Here is an 18,386-nt window from a genome sequence, read left to right as displayed (position 1 = left end):
GTGATAAGTCCAGGATTATTTCGGATTGATCTGCCACAATATTTCATTCCCCATTTTTTTCAATATCTAATCATCAAGGTTGGAAAATCCATGTTTACTTATCACAAACCTAAGTAAAGGTTACGTTTCTGCTTACATTGAAATATTTTGGCTAATAATCAAATATTTTTGCTAATAATTTCCAACACTGGTCAAGGTTTGTTGGTATCTGTTAAAATAAGCAATAGTTGACTGGTGAGTATACAGTGTACATGTTGAGTACACTGTTAAACTGATCCTTGATAGCTCAGTGAACTACTTTAAAACTAGCATTAGACTTGACTTCAGTTAGCAAGCAAACATGCGCGCACACGCACGCACACACACACACACACACACACACACACACACACACACACACACCTCTCTCTCTCTCTCTCCCATACATGCTCATGGACTTCACTACATTGGTCTATGTCTTCATCACCAACCTTACATTGAGTAAAATAATTTGAATACTGTTAGATGTGGTGTTTGCCTCAATTTACCACTGGTTATGATACTCCGACTCTGTTACAGGTTGATGCAGGTGTCCCAGAGAAGATTTGCCTGATGTCGAGAGATGAACAGAGCATCCTCGTTGTGTCCTACGCTGAAATCAAAAGATGTTTTGAGAGTGCTTTCTCTGAGCTGCTGAATGCCGGACACCAACCGTCCCCATTCTCATAGCAAGGATGAATCCTGTGAATGCAGCCAAACGCCATTCCAGAGGCAGCACACTCGAACAAAGGAAGAGTGCTGCGTTTTAGTCAGACAATATCAATTCAGTCATATTTGTTTGTGGAGAGATCTCACCAAGTATTGAAGAATATGTCTATTGCATTGCTTTCTGATTTCAGAAGAAAGCAAATTTTCTTTATACAGAAAGCATGTTTTCCTTCATGATAAGGGCTTATCTCTGTTTATATATCAATTGTCATTGTACATCATGGATGTGTATAATGTAGGACAACAGATTGGCTGCCTGGCAATACTGTATTTATACAATGATCATTTTTTAAATGATTTAAAATGTAACTGTATATTTATCCTGTGCTGGTGGCTGCAGATATGAAAAGAATCTTGCCCCCAAAACTGATGGATAAAATGAAATGTAGAGTCTTCTTGTTGGATGAAACTGCCACATTAATATGTGAATAGACTCATATATCACATCGATGAACATTTCATGTACATAATCGTTGTATATATAAAAAGTACTTCATATGTCAGATGTGTTGACCATACTTCATGGGGCGTCCATCCAATTTGGCCATGACAATAGTGAATGGACAAGGTCTAAGACTATTTAAACAACGGGAGTATAATAATGAAAACAGTCACAAAAGGTTTTAAATTTTTGAAGAGCAGTCTCAACATTGGTTCAAATTGAAATAAAAATTGTTCGACTGTGAAAAAAATGATTTTAGATTTCTGTCAGGGTAAAGCAGGGTGAAACACTGGAGTCTTGTAATGTTTATAGTGGTTCCGAGAATGCAGTTTGATGATTGAATGTGAACTTGTTGATTATTGCTGAGGTTATGATGATAAGGATCTTATGTGGAGTTAATTTCATCTGTTCAATCTATTTTACAATTCTCAGTTCAAATTGGTGTGTGTGCAGCTTGTTCTAGTCACTGATACATGTTTTCCCTATCAGGGACGATCATAGTTCAGTGGTCAATGGCCGTTATGATCATATGTTAACTCTCTGAAAAAGTAATTGGTTTAAGGAATTCTGGTTTCCATACTGGTGATAAACTTTGGAAAGTTTGAGCTGGCAAATGGGTCATTTTTATGTTTGTGTTTGGTGTTTTGCCATCAGTGATCTCTGTTCAGTGATGTTGAATTGTGAATTTTAGGCTATTTTCAATTTAGCTGATAACTAATGGCTAAACATACTTAAGGGAACATTTTTTTTGTGTCAGTGAATATTAAAACTGTGTGCTTATATGTAATTTGATCTCATACATACATGATATTGTAAATTCAGTTGTTTTTCGACAAGTGTAATATTACAAAAAAGACTTTTCCAATTTGATCCATCCTCCGTAGCTAAATTTAAGAAACACAGAAGTATGTTTGTAGGTTTTGTCAAGAAAATCATGATCCAACAATTATTAGTATTTTCGTCAATTTTGTCAGGGAAAATCTCAAGCTGTGATCAACTTTGTTTAGCATTGATTCCTGTTTAGGATTCTCCTTTTTATGTCATTATTTAATGGAAATATTCCGATTGTGAGATCCTGTATTCCTTGTTAAGTTTTTGGAGAAAGGTCTATCCATTCTGTATAAGTGAACATTGGTATATTTATGGCCTGATCGACTGGTACATATGATATATAGGTTTCTTACAGGACTCTTCCTTTCAAGAATGATTTGCGGTCTTTCGGTACACTTCTGCTCGGGTTTCATCTCTGGTATTTTCCTTGTATTTGATTTTCGTGCTGTTTGCCATACATACACACAAGCCTTCTGTCCAGCTTGTGGTCAAGGACATAAGGAACTTTCTCTCAATCTACTGGTAAGAGGTCTTATGTCTGTTTGACAAAGTTTTTTATTTGGTATCTGTTAGAAAACTTGGCCATTGTTGGGAGGTGTATTACAATACCAATATCCGGACGTTGACTGGTGATAACATTCCAGGAAGCTAAGGGTACAGTGAGAATTGGACTGGCTAGCTTTATCAGTAAGTAGATCTGATGGGGATAGTTCTTGTTGAATTAACCCCACTGACATGACCTTCAGATGTATACAGATGTAATCAGAAACTATCGATAATCCTGTTTTCAGGATGCAGTATCACTGGTATTGTTTTCTGAAGGTTATAATGCAAACATCTTGCGTGGTGAGATGCAGTTGTAGAGGGCTTTGAGTTACTGAGGATCAGTCTTACTGTGTCTGAATTGACTTTCATAGGAAACAGGTAGGTCTACAACAAACATTTGTCAATGTAAACTTTATTGTCTACTATCGTTAGAGTTTTGAATGATACGGGAAATTGGATTATTGGTAAAGGAGTTCCTTGGGGATTCAAGGGTTAACATGTATACACACTGTATATAGATGTACACTTGTGTCACAACTATGTAATACCTTGACTTTCATTTGGGCCCACTTTCACTCAAGTTATACCCATTCTCTGCAGGACATGTGATTATTGTTGTGGCTGTTTTCCTATGGATTATGGAACATTGAATTTTTCTTCGAAGTCAGATTCTTATATTTTGAACAGATTTTTCAATTGCCCATTTGTGAATTATTTTGTCAAATTGTAATGTTTCAAATGATCTTGATTTTCTTATTGGTATTTTTGAAAGTGGTTTAACAGAGGCTGTTGGTATCAAATGAACAGATGGTTGTGGAATGTGGTGCGAATTGTTCTAAGTCAGTGTTCAGATTTTTTGTGTCTAATCAATTTCGAAAGTAAATTCTGATTATTATTTTTCATATTATGGAAGAAAATTGTTCCAAATGCAATGAATTTAGTGGAAATGATACCAAAACACATGAAATATTTCATTGAAAGTATGTAAAGGGTTTGTAATAAATAGGATGAAGTGTAGTGCATACTGTAATATGAAATGTTTTGTCATGTCTGTGGCTTTAGAACCACAGGTTGCCAATGAAATGTTAAATGTGGCTGATAGTATTTCATTGACAGACCTTATCATAGTGTCATTCATTTCTAAAGTAAAATCATGCTTTCATTACTATAACAGACTACATCAAAATCATGAACTTATAATGTTTTACATTGCAGCTATCAGTATTTCATTTCAATTTTAGTAGTCTCATTTTAAAATGGCAGTCATTGGTTTTAACAGGAAACAATGTTGTTGCTGTTCCCTTTGGGATTCATTAGAGTTGATACTAGAAATACCATCTCTCCATAGTTGCAGTTGTTGTTTGTGCAGATTCTTCAATGAAACATGACATGAACTCTTCACATTTAATGATTATAGTGCTGATTTTGATGATGGTTCTATAATTATTTCAAATGGTATTTTTTCTCCCTGTAAAGTGATCGTATTGGTTGAGTTTATTGACTATTTCGTAGCCTTTTTCTGTAATTCCAGTAATTTTCTGTATTCTGTATACTGAATTCCAGTGTGTATTTGATTTGTTTGAATATCTGCTATCCAAACCTGTACTGCAGAAGCTTGGTTTGGGCAGAGTGACAATATTCCTTATTAGGGCCACTAAGTTATGCTGCTGGACCCTGAAGAAGGATAGATAATCTGAGGCACTGGGGTACTGGTGAGTGCTTTTGAAGAGCCCTGATACTGTGTATTTAACCTCAGGTATCATGGGCATTGGTAATGGAGTGGAGGGGGGCATCCCCATCGGTTACCGTGGACACCATAACAAGGATGCATGGTCATTTAAGAGTGTTACTGACCTCCTCCATGACTAAAATATGCTCAGTGCTGTCAGAGGACGAGTAGCCATCATGCCTGATTGTTGCAATAGTGGTATTCTGAGTTAGGGCTGTTCAGGAAAGCAACAGTGCTACGATATGGGATATTTTACATTTTGCTCAGTCTCTGTGGAGCATGATGATCAGCAGAACCAGCATGTCTTAATTTGAATAGGGCAAACAGTAGACTGTATTTGACTGCTGTATGTAGATGTTCCTTACTGATCTGTCAAAATTACCTGTACCCAACATAATATTTCTGTCAATACTTTAATTTTTTGGTGATCAATGATTTCATTGTTTTGGGGTGACAATCAGAACCTACTTTCTGTCAAGTCTTGGCCAAGACTGTAAAAGTACATACATCATGTGTGGCATGGTGGCATTATGTGCCATTCAGTTAATGTGATCCATCATTAAGAGTAGGTCATTCATGAGTGAAGAAATTGCACAAGTACTTCTCAGGAATGGAGCAATAAGACATCTCTTCATTTGCTAGTGTGTTGATCAATTTGACGTTACATCAGTGAAGAGACCTACGGTGCCAAGATTTACAGAGTAAACCCTTTCACTTCTGAATCAATTTTTTTATAACTAGCTTTTGTTTAGATCACTTGTCACTAGTGATATACCCTTTTCTTCTCAAACTGAAAGCTCTATTTGAAGGTCAAGTTGAAGGTCATGGAATGTTTTGTTATTGATACAGCATTTGACCCGGGGTCAAGGTCAATCATCAAGTATTACAGAGCTAGTCCTGGCCTATGCATAGGTCACTTACATTGGGTGCCGGGAGTTATCTTGGAAATCCAATTGCATTTTAGTGCTAACTTATGAATGTGTGATAGGCCATGACATGAGTGTCTCAAAACATAGTGATGAGCTCAGGAGCATTCATCAGTATGAATTAGGTTTGATTAGTAGGTTTTTGTCCTTCATCTGTTTAAATCCATAACATATCAGCTTTGGAATGGTGCTAGTGAATGATGGAGTGAACATCATTTCATTTTCATCACGACAAGTTGACAATTTGTCAGCTTTGTGGTCATTTGTGTACTCAAGCTAAGTTTTGTGAACAAATGTATCTCTGGACTTGACATTATGTCACATGCTTTGATGAATGCCACAGAAAAGAATCCCAGTTATTTTAATTGGAATGTAAAGAATTATGTTAGCACATGTTGGATGTATAGACTATTGAACACAGCAGTTGATTTCATTTCATTGTCATGAGTATGGTCCAAGCTCAAATCACCAGGAGAGAAGTGTCATGGCCGCTGTAGACTCTAATAGCAGACGTGAGCGTTGTGATCCTTCTGACAGTAGGGTGCTTTGAATGGGAGTTGTGAGGGGCTGGGAGTTAGAGTTAGAAGTTATATCAAACAATAACACTCAGTTTGCAAATTCTGTCCAGAAAGCAGCTAGCTTTCACAACAAACGTTTGGTAATGATGGACTTTGGTCCAGAGATTTAATGCTGACTTTGCAGTAATGTGATGGAGGAAATATAGATTCAGATAGGACACATGGTGGGTTAAACTATGTAATGGTCACACAGTGTCTGATGTCAGCCCCACCTGAAGTCAGCAAGAAGAGCTAAGGGCAGTTAACTCTGAGTCTGATCGAGAAGGACATGGATTGTTGGTGCCGTGTGCTGAGATGCATGGAGTCATGAGTGTGGTAAGCTCTGTAATGTTGATAACTTTGTCCTACGGGGTCTTCAAATAATTTTTGAAGAAAAGATCTGTACAGATTTATTGAGCAATTGTAAAATATGAGATTGTATTTTTATTGAAATAAAGGTAAAAAGTACCTGTATGTATCATGTTTGTTGTTCATTGCTGAATTGTACTGGAAAATAATATACTGTAGGTGCTGTATTTGCCCTAATTGTTGACAAAATATGCATACAGTGACAATGTAATAGGGCCTGTCCACTCACCTGAGACAAGCTAGATGTCTGATGAGGGGTCTATATTTGCAGCTTACCAGTGAATGGACTCAAGGGGAAAAATTTGAGATAATGTTCCATATATCTGAGTACACTCATCATACATTAAAATCTATTTTTCAAAGTGAGTGTTACATATAAACTTGACAATTGGATTGTTTGGTCTGATTAAATCCATTTTGGGCTGGGAATATTTTGAAGTTTCTAGCCTTGATATCACTTATTTAACACACCGACAGGGAGTAAACTTAGAGTGGTAATGAGCTAACATTGCAGCATAGATTTAAGTCGGGCAGTTAAAGGCATCTTCAACAATGAGCTGTTTTTGGTAAAACGTAATCTGTTATTTGGACTTTTAAGTAAATGTTTAGTGTTAGTGAGGGCCACTTATGATGTTTACTTGTTCTTTCAATAATGAAGCATACAACAATATGGATAGCAACTTTTTGTTTATTGCATGAAGCGACATTTTGATGTATATTTTTAAACAGTAGTCACTCTGAGCTAGTAAGAACCTTCACCAAAACTTGTTCTTTCAATAATGAACCATAGAACTTAATGAATTGAATGGAGCGACATTTTGGTGTAGTTATTTATCACTGAGCTTGTAAGAATCTACACCCAAACTGACAGACGTTAAAGGTTGTACCCTTTGTTGCTTTTGGCATCATGGGCATTAATACATGGACTGGATGGTTCTAGCAAGATGATATATCCTGAAACCAGTTTAATGAGGCGAGATGATATATCATGAAAGTATTAGCAAGCAACCTACGAGACTATTATCAAGATACAATGGTAGCCATACGAGACATATACTTTACATACTTTATTTAAAAAAAAAAACAGAACAGGTATGACATAAAATGACTGAAACTATATATTATACTGCAGAACTTGTCACATTCACACACACTTAGAAAGCTGTTTAAAAAAATCAACATTTCAAGCTTAAACATCACATGCAACCAAAAATACATGTTCTCTGAATTTGCATTCGATCTTATAAAAAATTAATGCAGTAGAGATGGTGAACTACTCCAAGGCTGGAAAATGTCATTCATCCAAGTATCCAAGTATCACACCTGCCTAATTACATAATGTGGCAGAGACAGGACTCGAGTGCACGAGTCATAAATCAATTTATTTTGTTTATGGCGTATAGCCTGATAGGTGATAAGTTCAAATTGCATGTGGTCCATGAATGAAGCTGTGTATCGCATATTGTCTTCAGCAGACAGGCAGGCAGACATATTGGTGTCAATAAACCAAACATTCAGCTTTCTCTGTGACAGAGGCTGCTTACCACAATCAACAAGTTTTTTTAAATGTAACGAGTAGATTCTATACTTGTTAGTGTACACAACCAAGATTAGACTACTGCTCCAGCCTCATACTCCGGGCAGGCATACTGTTTCAAGCTCTGCAACATATTCACTGTGCACGTGTATGGGCACAGCACAGCTATTGAAACCACTTTTTCCCCCCAGGCTTTTTTTTCATCGCGTTTTTTTTTCAACTTTACAGCTTGAATTGGCATTTTTGATGATTTGTCTCGGTAAGTGCATACCGAAAGGTTGTGTTGTGTTTTACGTTGCATGTGACGTTTAAGAAAGTATAGTATACATTCAGTATACACTTCGCTGATACAGGTAAATCTGAAACTGAACTTGCCCTTTGCAAGTTGTATTTCTGCACCCATGCTTTCACAAACAATTCTGTGTAATTTATATAGGAATCACTGCAAGAAAAATCTTAATTTTCACCTTTGTTCTCTTTCTTTCCAAAGCTAAGTAACCGTTCATAGCTGTTAATAAATGGTGTTATTTTCAAACAACTAAAATATACTTTAATTACCTGAAGACAAATATTCTACAGTTCACAGAGTTTGAAAAATGTTCACATGCTTTGACATATACACCAACTCCTTTGTTCATGTAACAAAGATAAATATTTTAGTTTTCTTAGATTACATAAGGAATATCAGGATATATCATCTACTGAGGCAATACACTGATGCATCATGGACCCTCACAATATGAATATCCTGATATATTGACATATGTGTCCTTTGTATTGATACACGTATCATGTAGCTGATGATACAAACTGATACTATCGATGAATTGTTACACCTCTGGATGGTTTAGAGACCAAATGCCAAAGTGCCAGACCAGTATCAGCCACACACACCTAGATGCATGTTATTAAATGCAACAGTCTTCAACAAAACCTGTTTAAATGAATGGACTGCAAAAACAAACAGACATTAAAACAAGTGACATTCAAAAATTATGTTTATTTATTACAAATGTTGAATAATGAACTACTGAACATCATAGATGCAAGTCTACCACAAATGCAACTTCTAACGCAACTAACAGCTACACAGTGATAGACAACATTTCTAGGTAACATATCAATATATACAACTTGAATGTGATACACCTGATACAGATTACCTTTATATTCGGCATACAGTAGAAAAATGAAAGAATATGGTAAACTTACCTTTTTAGTTCTATATTTAAAACAAAACTATAGTCACTAATTAAACAAGATTTACATGGATAAATTATGTTGAGCTTCACCTGTTTGAAATTGTGACTAATAGTTGATACAATATAAACTGACTCTCATCTAATTACTTTAACAACAAACAGACAACAGATGATATGATTAAAGAACATTTGACAATTCTATAAGTGCCATAGTGCATCTTCATTCAAATCATATCAAAATAACAAACCTAAAATAAACCTCTACTTGAAAGGAGGAAACAGTCTGGTTTGAAAACAAGCATAAAAAAACATTTCGTTATTTTTGTTTTTAAAAAAGAGAAACCGAAAATAAATTGTCAGTTTGGAAAAGACCATGTTGCATCACACAACTATCGAGATACAATCTATGTACAAGTATCTAAAACAGTATCAATGTCTCACATTAACATAACAAATTGTCTTAAAACAAAGTTGTGGAACAGTAATTTTTTTCAAATTATCATGACACTTTAATATTAACAAATCAGATGGTCCTTGATCTTTCATGAAAAGTATATGATTCAAATTCTCTTTGGACCTTGCAAATTTTATTCTTGTCTATTCCAAAAGTATGTGAGAATGAACTAACACCCCAATTATAGAACATTTTTTTCTGATGAATTCTTCCTTTCATAAGAAATGAGGAATTACAATAAACAGTTATACTGAAAATACTGTTGCATACACATTAAGTGACATGGACAGACGAATATGGTAAAATTGCAGCCATCAGATGCATCAATGTTGTTGTAAATGTTCATGCATAAATTCAACATCAATTATTATTTTCAAGACAATAGAACAAATGAACCAAATCAGCTGAAAAGTTAATATTTTGTACATTTTCAAAAAAAAAATAACAATTTCAATAACAAATCAAAATGCGAGGTGGAACTTAATCTTGATAACTGTTATATCTGCATCAGTAAGGAAGCTCCTTGCAAACATCATTAAGAAACTGTATAAAATCTGCTGACTGCCCACTGTCAACCACAGTCTCTGATAATGGTGGTTCCCAAGGACTGTGTTCTTGCAGCCCTTAAGACTGAAATAAAAAAAATGTCAGCATACTGAATAAAAAACAGGACCATACCACAAGATATAATTACTGAAAAATAAACATTACTATAAGATTGTTTAACACTATTTAAATAAAAACAACTTAGAAGTGAATTATGTAATTCAATAATGCTTCTAATTCAATGTTGACTATTTCAGTCCCTCCTTGATTCCATGGTTGCAGAAAAAATCGTGGAATTTACCTTGCCATGCAGAAAAACATCTGGTCCGCGGAAAACGCATTTGCGTGCAGAATCCGTGCAGAATTTGCCACTTTTCTGTCGTGGAATTTGCTTATTTTAAAAACTGAGTGAAAACTGACTGTCAGACGAAACGAAAAGTAGAGATAATGTCAAAAGTAGAGTTGGTTACACAAAAAAAAGGACTGACATATTTATTGTGACAACATTTTCAAAATAATCATGATTAAAAATACTTTATTTAAAAAGCTAGTTTTAGGCATTTTTCTGTTAATACTAGATGAATTTGACACTGCAATTACATTCTCAAAATCGATAATTTTGAAAATTGAAATTATTTCAGGTTTCTTTTAGGTATAAAATTGTTTGCATGAAACCGGAAGTTGTTCGTCTGCATCACAAAGTTACAATTGAGAGGAGAGAAATAACTTTCAGTAAGTGTTTAATTCTGTTTGAGAATTAAACTATGAAGGTCTGTATAATGTTTTTCTTGTTTTTTTTCTAAATGTTTAAGCCACAGAATGTTTTTGCAGAATATTGAAAAGTGTGGTGCAGAAGTTGCTTAAATTTGCTGCGGAACTCATAAAAATTTGCCACGAATCCAGGAGGGACTGCTATTTCTACTTTTTTAATTGTTTAGTGGATTGCATTTGAATTCATCTCCATATGGGAAATGCTCTGAAAGGACCGTTCACAAGGAAAACTACATTTAAAAGTAACGCAACTGTCAAAAGAGATCTTTGAAAACCAAATAAGGGATATGATTGGAATGTCTACCATATTTGGGCCAGGGAATCCCCCTGGAAATCCGCCTGGAAACCCTGTGCCTGGACCTCCTGTTCCAGCATTGCCACCATCACTTCCACCACTGCCAAACCTAGAAGCCATCTTGTTGATGACAGCCTGCACCTTGGGGTTGTTCTGATACTTGGAGACATTGGCTGGGTTGGCGGCAACATCTTGGAATGCTTGTACAACTTCAGGGTCCTGTGCATAAGTTAAGAATATCAGCAAAGCCTGTACATCTATATACTTCAATAATCGTCTCTTTCACAGGTGATAATTGAACCTACAGTAACAGCATGTTGTACTGTGTCACACAAGCTATATTACCACTATCCTGTCCTGTCCACTGCAGTAGTAGCATGTAGGTATGTAGTATGCAATATCGCCAGTGTTACAATAATACCCTGCCGGAGTGCCATACATATCACCATGGCTACAGTAATACCATGCCACAGAACCACAAGACGAGAATCAACTCAGGAAGGATGGATGTGTACCTGGAAAGCCTGCATGAGTTCAGGGTCACTGAGCAGCTCGTTGAGACCAGGCATGCCTGCCATGCCACCACCACCTGAAACATAAGAGAGTCTGTTCTGCAAAACTATGACTGTCACAGCTGAGCAGTGAGTGACTGAAGCAGATGAGCAATGACCCTTGATGTGTGCACATAAATGAGTGAGTTCAGTTTTACACAACTGTTAGAAATATTACACCAACATCACAGCAGGGGACACCAGAAATGGGCTTCACACATTATGCCTATGTGGGGAATCAAACTCGGGGCCTAGATTTTCGAAGCTCTCCCAGTGCTAAGACATACATAACACTGTAACATCGTAACATACATAATGCACTTACGACTATGTCAGTGCTAAGAGAGCTTTGAAAATCTAGGCCCAGGTCTTCAGCAGGATGAGCGAACGCCTTCCCCACTAGGCTACCCACTACTCCCCTTAGAATTGTACACACATCAAAAACGAACATTTGTTAGTAACGTACAGTCAGTAATGATAAACATTCATGCATACCTGATTATACATAAAACTCTAAATAATACTTAATTCCATGAGATATTATCTACATTAACATGTAGAATCTGATTTTCTCATGTTCAGCTATATGGTGGTGGTCTGTACATAATTAAGTCTGGACCAGATAATCCAGTGATCAACATCATGAGCATCAATCTACAGCACACGGATACAATGACATGTGTCAACCAAGTCAGCGAGCCTGACCACCCTATCCCGTTAGTTGCCTCTTACGACACGAATAGGCTACAAGAAGACAATGTGACATTACTATTCAGATTGATAGAAAAGTGCAGTAAAACAAAACAATCTGTGTAAAGCATCTCAATATGAAAAAAAACCCCACCCTAACCAACAGTACATTTCTATGAAGTTTGATGCAGGTTGACACTTGCCACAGGTGCTTTCTTATCTGCTTCATGAATTGGCCCATTGTTACTTTCCCCTTTAAGTTTGTAGTTTTACAAAATGGTTACCTGGGAAACCACCTGGGAAACCCCCAGGAAATCCCTCTGCACTGGTCCCTCCGCTCTGCTGGCTCTGTTCCTGCAAGTCACAAGACTGAATTTTAGACATTTCAGATTAAATAGGATGTCTAATATTAAAGAGGGTCCCTAATAAATTATGTCCTATATAAAAGCAAATCACATGTGTAATATATACAGCATATCATGGTAAATCATGTCATGCTCAACACTAAAGTATGTGATTATGGTTCCATGCTGCTTTCAGCAATATTACAGCCGGGGAAATCAGAAATGGGTTGCTTCAGATCTGGAATCAAGAGAACCTTCTGTGCTATGGTTATGGATGAGTCAGTTTTTGCCACTTTCAGCAATGTTAAAACAATATCACAATAGTGACACCAGGAATGGGCAGGGGGCACCAGAAATGGGCTTCATATACTGTACTCATGTGGGAAATCGAACCCAGATCTTCGGTGTGACAAGTGAACACTTTCACCCCTAGGCTAGTCACTCCCACTATCCCCAAGCACCTCCCGATTTCCTCCACCCCCAACCACACTATGGTTACGACGAGGACCCCTGGGCCTAGATTTTCGAAGCTAACTGAAAGCTATCTTAGTGCTAAGAGAGCTTCGAAAGTCAAGGCCCTGGATATTATTGCTTATGTAACGCTGTTTGTGTCAATCATCACTCCTTATCATTCACATATCATTCACATATCATCTCACTTCATATCACAAGATATATCCTGTTGATATCGCTCACAGACCTCATTTCATATCACAGGATATATCCTATTGATCATGTATCACACAATATCGCTCACAGATGTCATTTCATATCACAGGCTTATCAAACATGTATTATCAATTTCACAGCTTAAGAATTTTCCTCTGATTCTATAGTCCAGTACACATATTTTCTGTAAATGTATCTAATTATGATCTGGAAATGGTTCCAGTGATGCACCTTTTTCTGCTGTTCGTATTCTTCTCTGGCTTTGCGGATTTTCTCCTTGCGTGCCTTCAGCTCTTTCTCCTCTCTCTTCCTCTGGTATCTACGATTGTGCTCCATGATCTTCTTGGCCTGAAACATTGACACTGTACATTAACATAGATCAGACAACTGCAGTAGATTAACATTGGTCAATCATAATCACTGTGCATTTACATAGGTCAGTCGTGACCACTGACGACCACTGACGACCACTGTGCATTGACAGGCCAATCATTATCACTGTGTACTTACTTAGGTCAAACAAAATAACTGTGCAACATTGGATGTTAACACACGTCAAACACTGACACTTCATGTATACCAAGATCAAACACTGATACAAGGTAGCGCATATGGCCCCAGACCAGACACCAACACTGTACATTAACCCAAGTCATTGACATCTTCACTTAACTAGGTCAAACATTAACACACTAGGTTTTCAACTGCCGACTCCCCAATCTGTGAACCTGGTGGAAAGCTATTGGTTTTGGCAATCATACTTGGCACTGCAGGATATAATTTGGTACAACGTGGGTTTATTCCATCTAAAACTGAGTACAAACAATATTATCAACAGTGGAAGTGGTGCTGACCTCAAGGATTTTGTTGTGTGTTTCATGGGAAAAGAGTACCTAACCCTAATGTCCATAAAGGGTCAAAGTGCTATGCAAGATTTCCGTAAACGTAAAATGAAAGCTGGCATCTTTCAAGTCTATCTCACTGTCCCTGAACCGCATTAGTTTCCTGCTGCCTAGCCCATCCAGCAATGCTAAAGCATTAAATGAAGCATGTCTAGATTTCTTAAGGTTACGAATTGCCCATCTCACTGAGGCTCCTTTGCAACACAAATGCAGTTATTTGTTACCATCACATATGTAGAAACAGACTAAGCACCAGCACCTTTCAGACATACTGAGGTGAGATAATTATCAGTCCTGAAGGTTGTCAAACATGTATATTTAACTAAAACATTATTAGAATTTATGCTTCACTTAAAAAGTGTTATCCCAAATTATATTATGTTGAGCAAGACTCAACATGCTTTCATGCCATATCAATCACATCTGACAATACACTAGTTGTCCTCAAAATATTTTGGGGGGCTTAGAGAAGGGTAAAAAAAAGATAGAAAAATGTCTATTAGTCTCTGCTATCTGATTTGAATTGAGTCTCAGAAATAAATAATCATATAAGGTATAGGTAATAAGATCCTAATGCAATCCTATTAGTTGTCTTTTCTATCCTTAACATCCTCATTTTAAGGAAATCCTAGTAGGCTAGTAATATACACTTTGTAAACTTTAGCCATCACATACTTGGAAGCAGCTCTATTTATTGCATACTCTGTTATGTGGTATACTGTGGTATTATCTAATAACATCTCAACAAATCCTGTGTATTTGAAATCCTGCCAATATTCCATTACTGGTAAGAAACCAATCCATCACCCCTACACAAATAGTAGACTGTCCCATTTAGGTGACAGCTCTTCTTTGCTGTAAGGGGCATCAGATGAATTCAAGATGGCTGCCTCCACTTGCCACATTGTGAACCGGTGTCTCTTGCTTTTGGTGGTTAGAGCGAGTTTGGAGGGAATACTTGCAGGTGATACAGGTAGTACCATCCTCATAATTTCACCCAGGCATCTTGTGTGTTTTATGTTACAACTGTCATGATCGTTTTGAAATCTTTTAAGTGGTATTTTTACTATGCATGATTTGCAGACACATCACAGACTTAGTTGAACTGCAGCATCTTACGTACATGGTGTTAGTTAACAAACTTTCCAATGTTTCTCTTCCTTAAAATCCAATCCTTCAATATGACTTTCAAATTATCTGGGAGAATATTCTGTGTGTTTTTTAATATTTGTTTTAATAATAAGAAAAAAGTGTTTTAAATAATAACTTAATACATAATAAACAAGAGCAAAATTAGGGTATGTAGAAATCTAGATGTTAACTGTGCTTACAGAATTAATGAATGAGAAATCTTATTTACAATAAGGAATAAGTTTCCTGTGATAAGAATCTCAGTATTCATACAGATATGCGAAGACTCTTTTGTGTTATCCACCTCTTTCTAAGAACAGGCCTATTTCTCTGAAAAATGAAAGTAGGAAAATCCCGAGGAATTGAAACATATTATTTAGTCTCAGTTTTAAAAATATATTTCACTGATGACATTATTCTCTAATGATAACATTCTTCCTTCCAAAATGAAAGTAGAAACCCTGGGCATTGAATAATTCAGATATTTTGATGCAACTATCTCAATTCTAGACCAATAAAATTGTAGAATTTGTACTTTAAACAAAAACATAATTGTAAATATGACAGTAACAAAATCTGAAGGTTGATAAAATGAATCTAAATTTTAACATACGTCTGAAGCAAATAAATTGATAATTGGAATTCACATCCTATGCCCGTACTCTTAACACTTTTTCCAACAATCACTGCTGCATGATCATTATCCATGTGGGACAGCTGGTCATTGATTTTTCACTTTTTTTGCAATATTTCATCAATGATATTCTTATTTCAAAATACTGAGTAGATATATTTTTCTTAAAGGGAAATGCTACACCAGTGTTGTTGTTATTGCTCGCTTCATCATGGAAGTAATTATTCCTATCCACCACCTCACTACACTTAGGCCTTTTGTTGTTTGTTAGACATTCCTATACACCTATACACCTATCCACCACCTCACTACACTTAGGCCTTTTGTTGTTTGTTAGACATTCCTATACACCTATACACCTATCCACCACCTCACTACACTTAGGCCTTTTGTTGTTTGTTAGACATTCCTATACACCTATACACCTATCCACCACCTCACTACACTTAGGCCTTTTGTTGTTTGTTAGACATTCCTATACACCTATACACCTATCCACCACCTCACTACACTTAGGCCTTTTGTTGTTTGTTAGACATTCCTATACACCTATACACCTATCCACCACCTCACTACACTTAGGCCTTTTGTTGTTTGTTAGACATTCCTATACACCTATACACCTATCCACCACCTCACTACACTTAAGCCTTTTGTGGCTTGGAAAATTTGGCTTTGTTGTTTGTTAGACATTCCTATACACCTATACACCTATCCACCACCTCACTACACTTAAGCCTTTTGTGGCTTGGAAAATTTGGCTTTGTTGTTTGTTAGACATTCCTATACACCTATACACCTATCCACCACCTCACTACACTTAAGCCTTTTGTGGCTTGGAAAATTTGGCTTTGTTGTTTGTTAGACATTCCTATACACCTATACACCTATCCACCACCTCACTACACTTAAGCCTTTTGTGGCTTGGAAAATTTGGCTTTGTTGTTTGTTAGACATTCCTATACACCTATACACCTATCCACCACCTCACTACACTTAAGCCTTTTATGGCTTGGAAAATTTGGCTTTGTTGTTTGTTAGACATTCCTATACACCTATACACCTATCCACCACCTCACTACACTTAGGCCTTTTGTGGCTTGGAAAATTTGGCTTTGTTGTTTGTTAGACATTCCTATACACCTATACACCTATCCACCACCTCACTACACTTAAGCCTTTTGTGGCTTGGAAAATTTGGCTTTGTTGTTTGTTAGACATTCCTATACACCTATACACCTATCCACCACCTCACTACACTTAAGCCTTTTATGGCTTGGAAAATTTGGCTTTGTTGTTTGTTAGACATTCCTATACACCTATACACCTATCCACCACCTCACTACACTTAGGCCTTTTATGGCTTGGAAAATTTGGCTTTGTTGTTTGTTAGACATTCCTATACACCTATACACCTATCCACCACCTCACTACACTTAGGCCTTTTATGGCTTGGAAAATTTGGCTTTGTTGTTTGTTAGACATTCCTATACACCTATACACCTATCCACCACCTCACTACACTTAGGCCTTTTATGGCTTGGAAAATTTGGCTTTGTTGTTTGTTAGACATTCCTATACACCTATACACCTATCCACCACCTCACTACACTTAGGCCTTTTATGGCTTGGAAAATTTGGCTTTGTTGTTTGTTAGACATTCCTATACACCTATACACCTATCCACCACCTCACTACACTTAGGCCTTTTATGGCTTGGAAAATTTGGCTTTGTTGTTTGTTAGACATTCCTATACACCTATACACCTATCCACCACCTCACTACACTTAGGCCTTTTATGGCTTGGAAAATTTGGCTTTGTTGTTTGTTAGACATTCCTATACACCTATACACCTATCCACCACCTCACTACACTTAGGCCTTTTATGGCTTGGAAAATTTGGCTTTGTTGTTTGTTAGACATTCCTATACACCTATACACCTATCCACCACCTCACTACACTTAGGCCTTTTATGGCTTGGAAAATTTGGCTTTGTTGTTTGTTAGACATTCCTATACACCTATACACCTATCCACCACCTCACTACACTTAGGCCTTTTATGGCTTGGAAAATTTGGCTTTGTTGTTTGTTAGACATTCCTATACACCTATACACCTATCCACCACCTCACTACACTTAGGCCTTTTATGGCTTGGAAAATTTGGCTTTGTTGTTTGTTAGACATTCCTATACACCTATACACCTATCCACCACCTCACTACACTTAAGCCTTTTGTGGCTTGGAAAATTTGGCTTTGTTGTTTGTTAGACATTCCTATACACCTATACACCTATCCACCACCTCACTACACTTAGGCCTTTTATGGCTTGGAAAATTTGGCTTTGTTGTTTGTTAGACATTCCTATACACCTATACACCTATCCACCACCTCACTACACTTAGGCCTTTTATGGCTTGGAAAATTTGGCTTTGTTGTTTGTTAGACATTCCTATACACCTATACACCTATCCACCACCTCACTACACTTAGGCCTTTTATGGCTTGGA

At 36.8% G+C, this 18,386-nt stretch overlaps 3 protein-coding genes across 4 annotated transcripts in view; 2 read left to right on the top strand and 1 right to left on the bottom strand.

Annotated features, from left to right (window-relative positions):
* Nucleotides 1–6,252, top strand: part of LOC137274440 (PAN2-PAN3 deadenylation complex subunit pan3-like) — a 44,442-nt gene extending 38,190 nt beyond the window's left edge. The window contains exon 18 of the mRNA XM_067807618.1: nt 559–6,252. Within this exon, the coding sequence (XP_067663719.1) occupies nt 559–708 (150 nt within the window). The 3' untranslated portion in view covers nt 709–6,252. The remainder of the gene's footprint in view (nt 1–558) is intronic.
* LOC137274447 (sarcalumenin-like) overlaps nt 1–18,386 on the top strand; it is a 276,599-nt gene that overhangs the window by 240,222 nt on the left and 17,991 nt on the right. Inside the window, exon 1 of one of the 2 annotated variants that reach the window (XM_067807628.1) lies at nt 14,963–15,081. The exons of the other annotated variant lie outside the window; for it this stretch is intronic. Coding sequence (XP_067663729.1) covers nt 14,991–15,081 — 91 coding nt within the window. The 5' untranslated portion in view covers nt 14,963–14,990. Of the gene's footprint in view, nt 1–14,962; nt 15,082–18,386 lie in introns of those variants that run through there. 2 annotated transcript variants of the gene reach the window in all.
* Nucleotides 8,665–18,386, bottom strand: part of LOC137274452 (hsc70-interacting protein-like) — a 48,485-nt gene continuing 38,763 nt past the window's right edge. The window contains exons 9-13 of the mRNA XM_067807633.1: nt 13,438–13,554; nt 12,478–12,547; nt 11,468–11,541; nt 10,962–11,171; nt 8,665–9,970 (exon numbers count right to left, since the gene is read on the bottom strand). Coding sequence (XP_067663734.1) covers nt 9,965–9,970; nt 10,962–11,171; nt 11,468–11,541; nt 12,478–12,547; nt 13,438–13,554 — 477 coding nt within the window. The 3' untranslated portion in view covers nt 8,665–9,964. The remainder of the gene's footprint in view (nt 9,971–10,961; nt 11,172–11,467; nt 11,542–12,477; nt 12,548–13,437; nt 13,555–18,386) is intronic.

Source organism: Haliotis asinina, chromosome 2, assembly GCF_037392515.1.
Source record: "Haliotis asinina isolate JCU_RB_2024 chromosome 2, JCU_Hal_asi_v2, whole genome shotgun sequence".
NCBI classification, from domain to species: domain Eukaryota; kingdom Metazoa; phylum Mollusca; class Gastropoda; order Lepetellida; family Haliotidae; genus Haliotis; species Haliotis asinina.
Note: the sequence above shows the minus strand (reverse complement) of the source record. Positions and strands in the feature narration are given on the sequence as shown.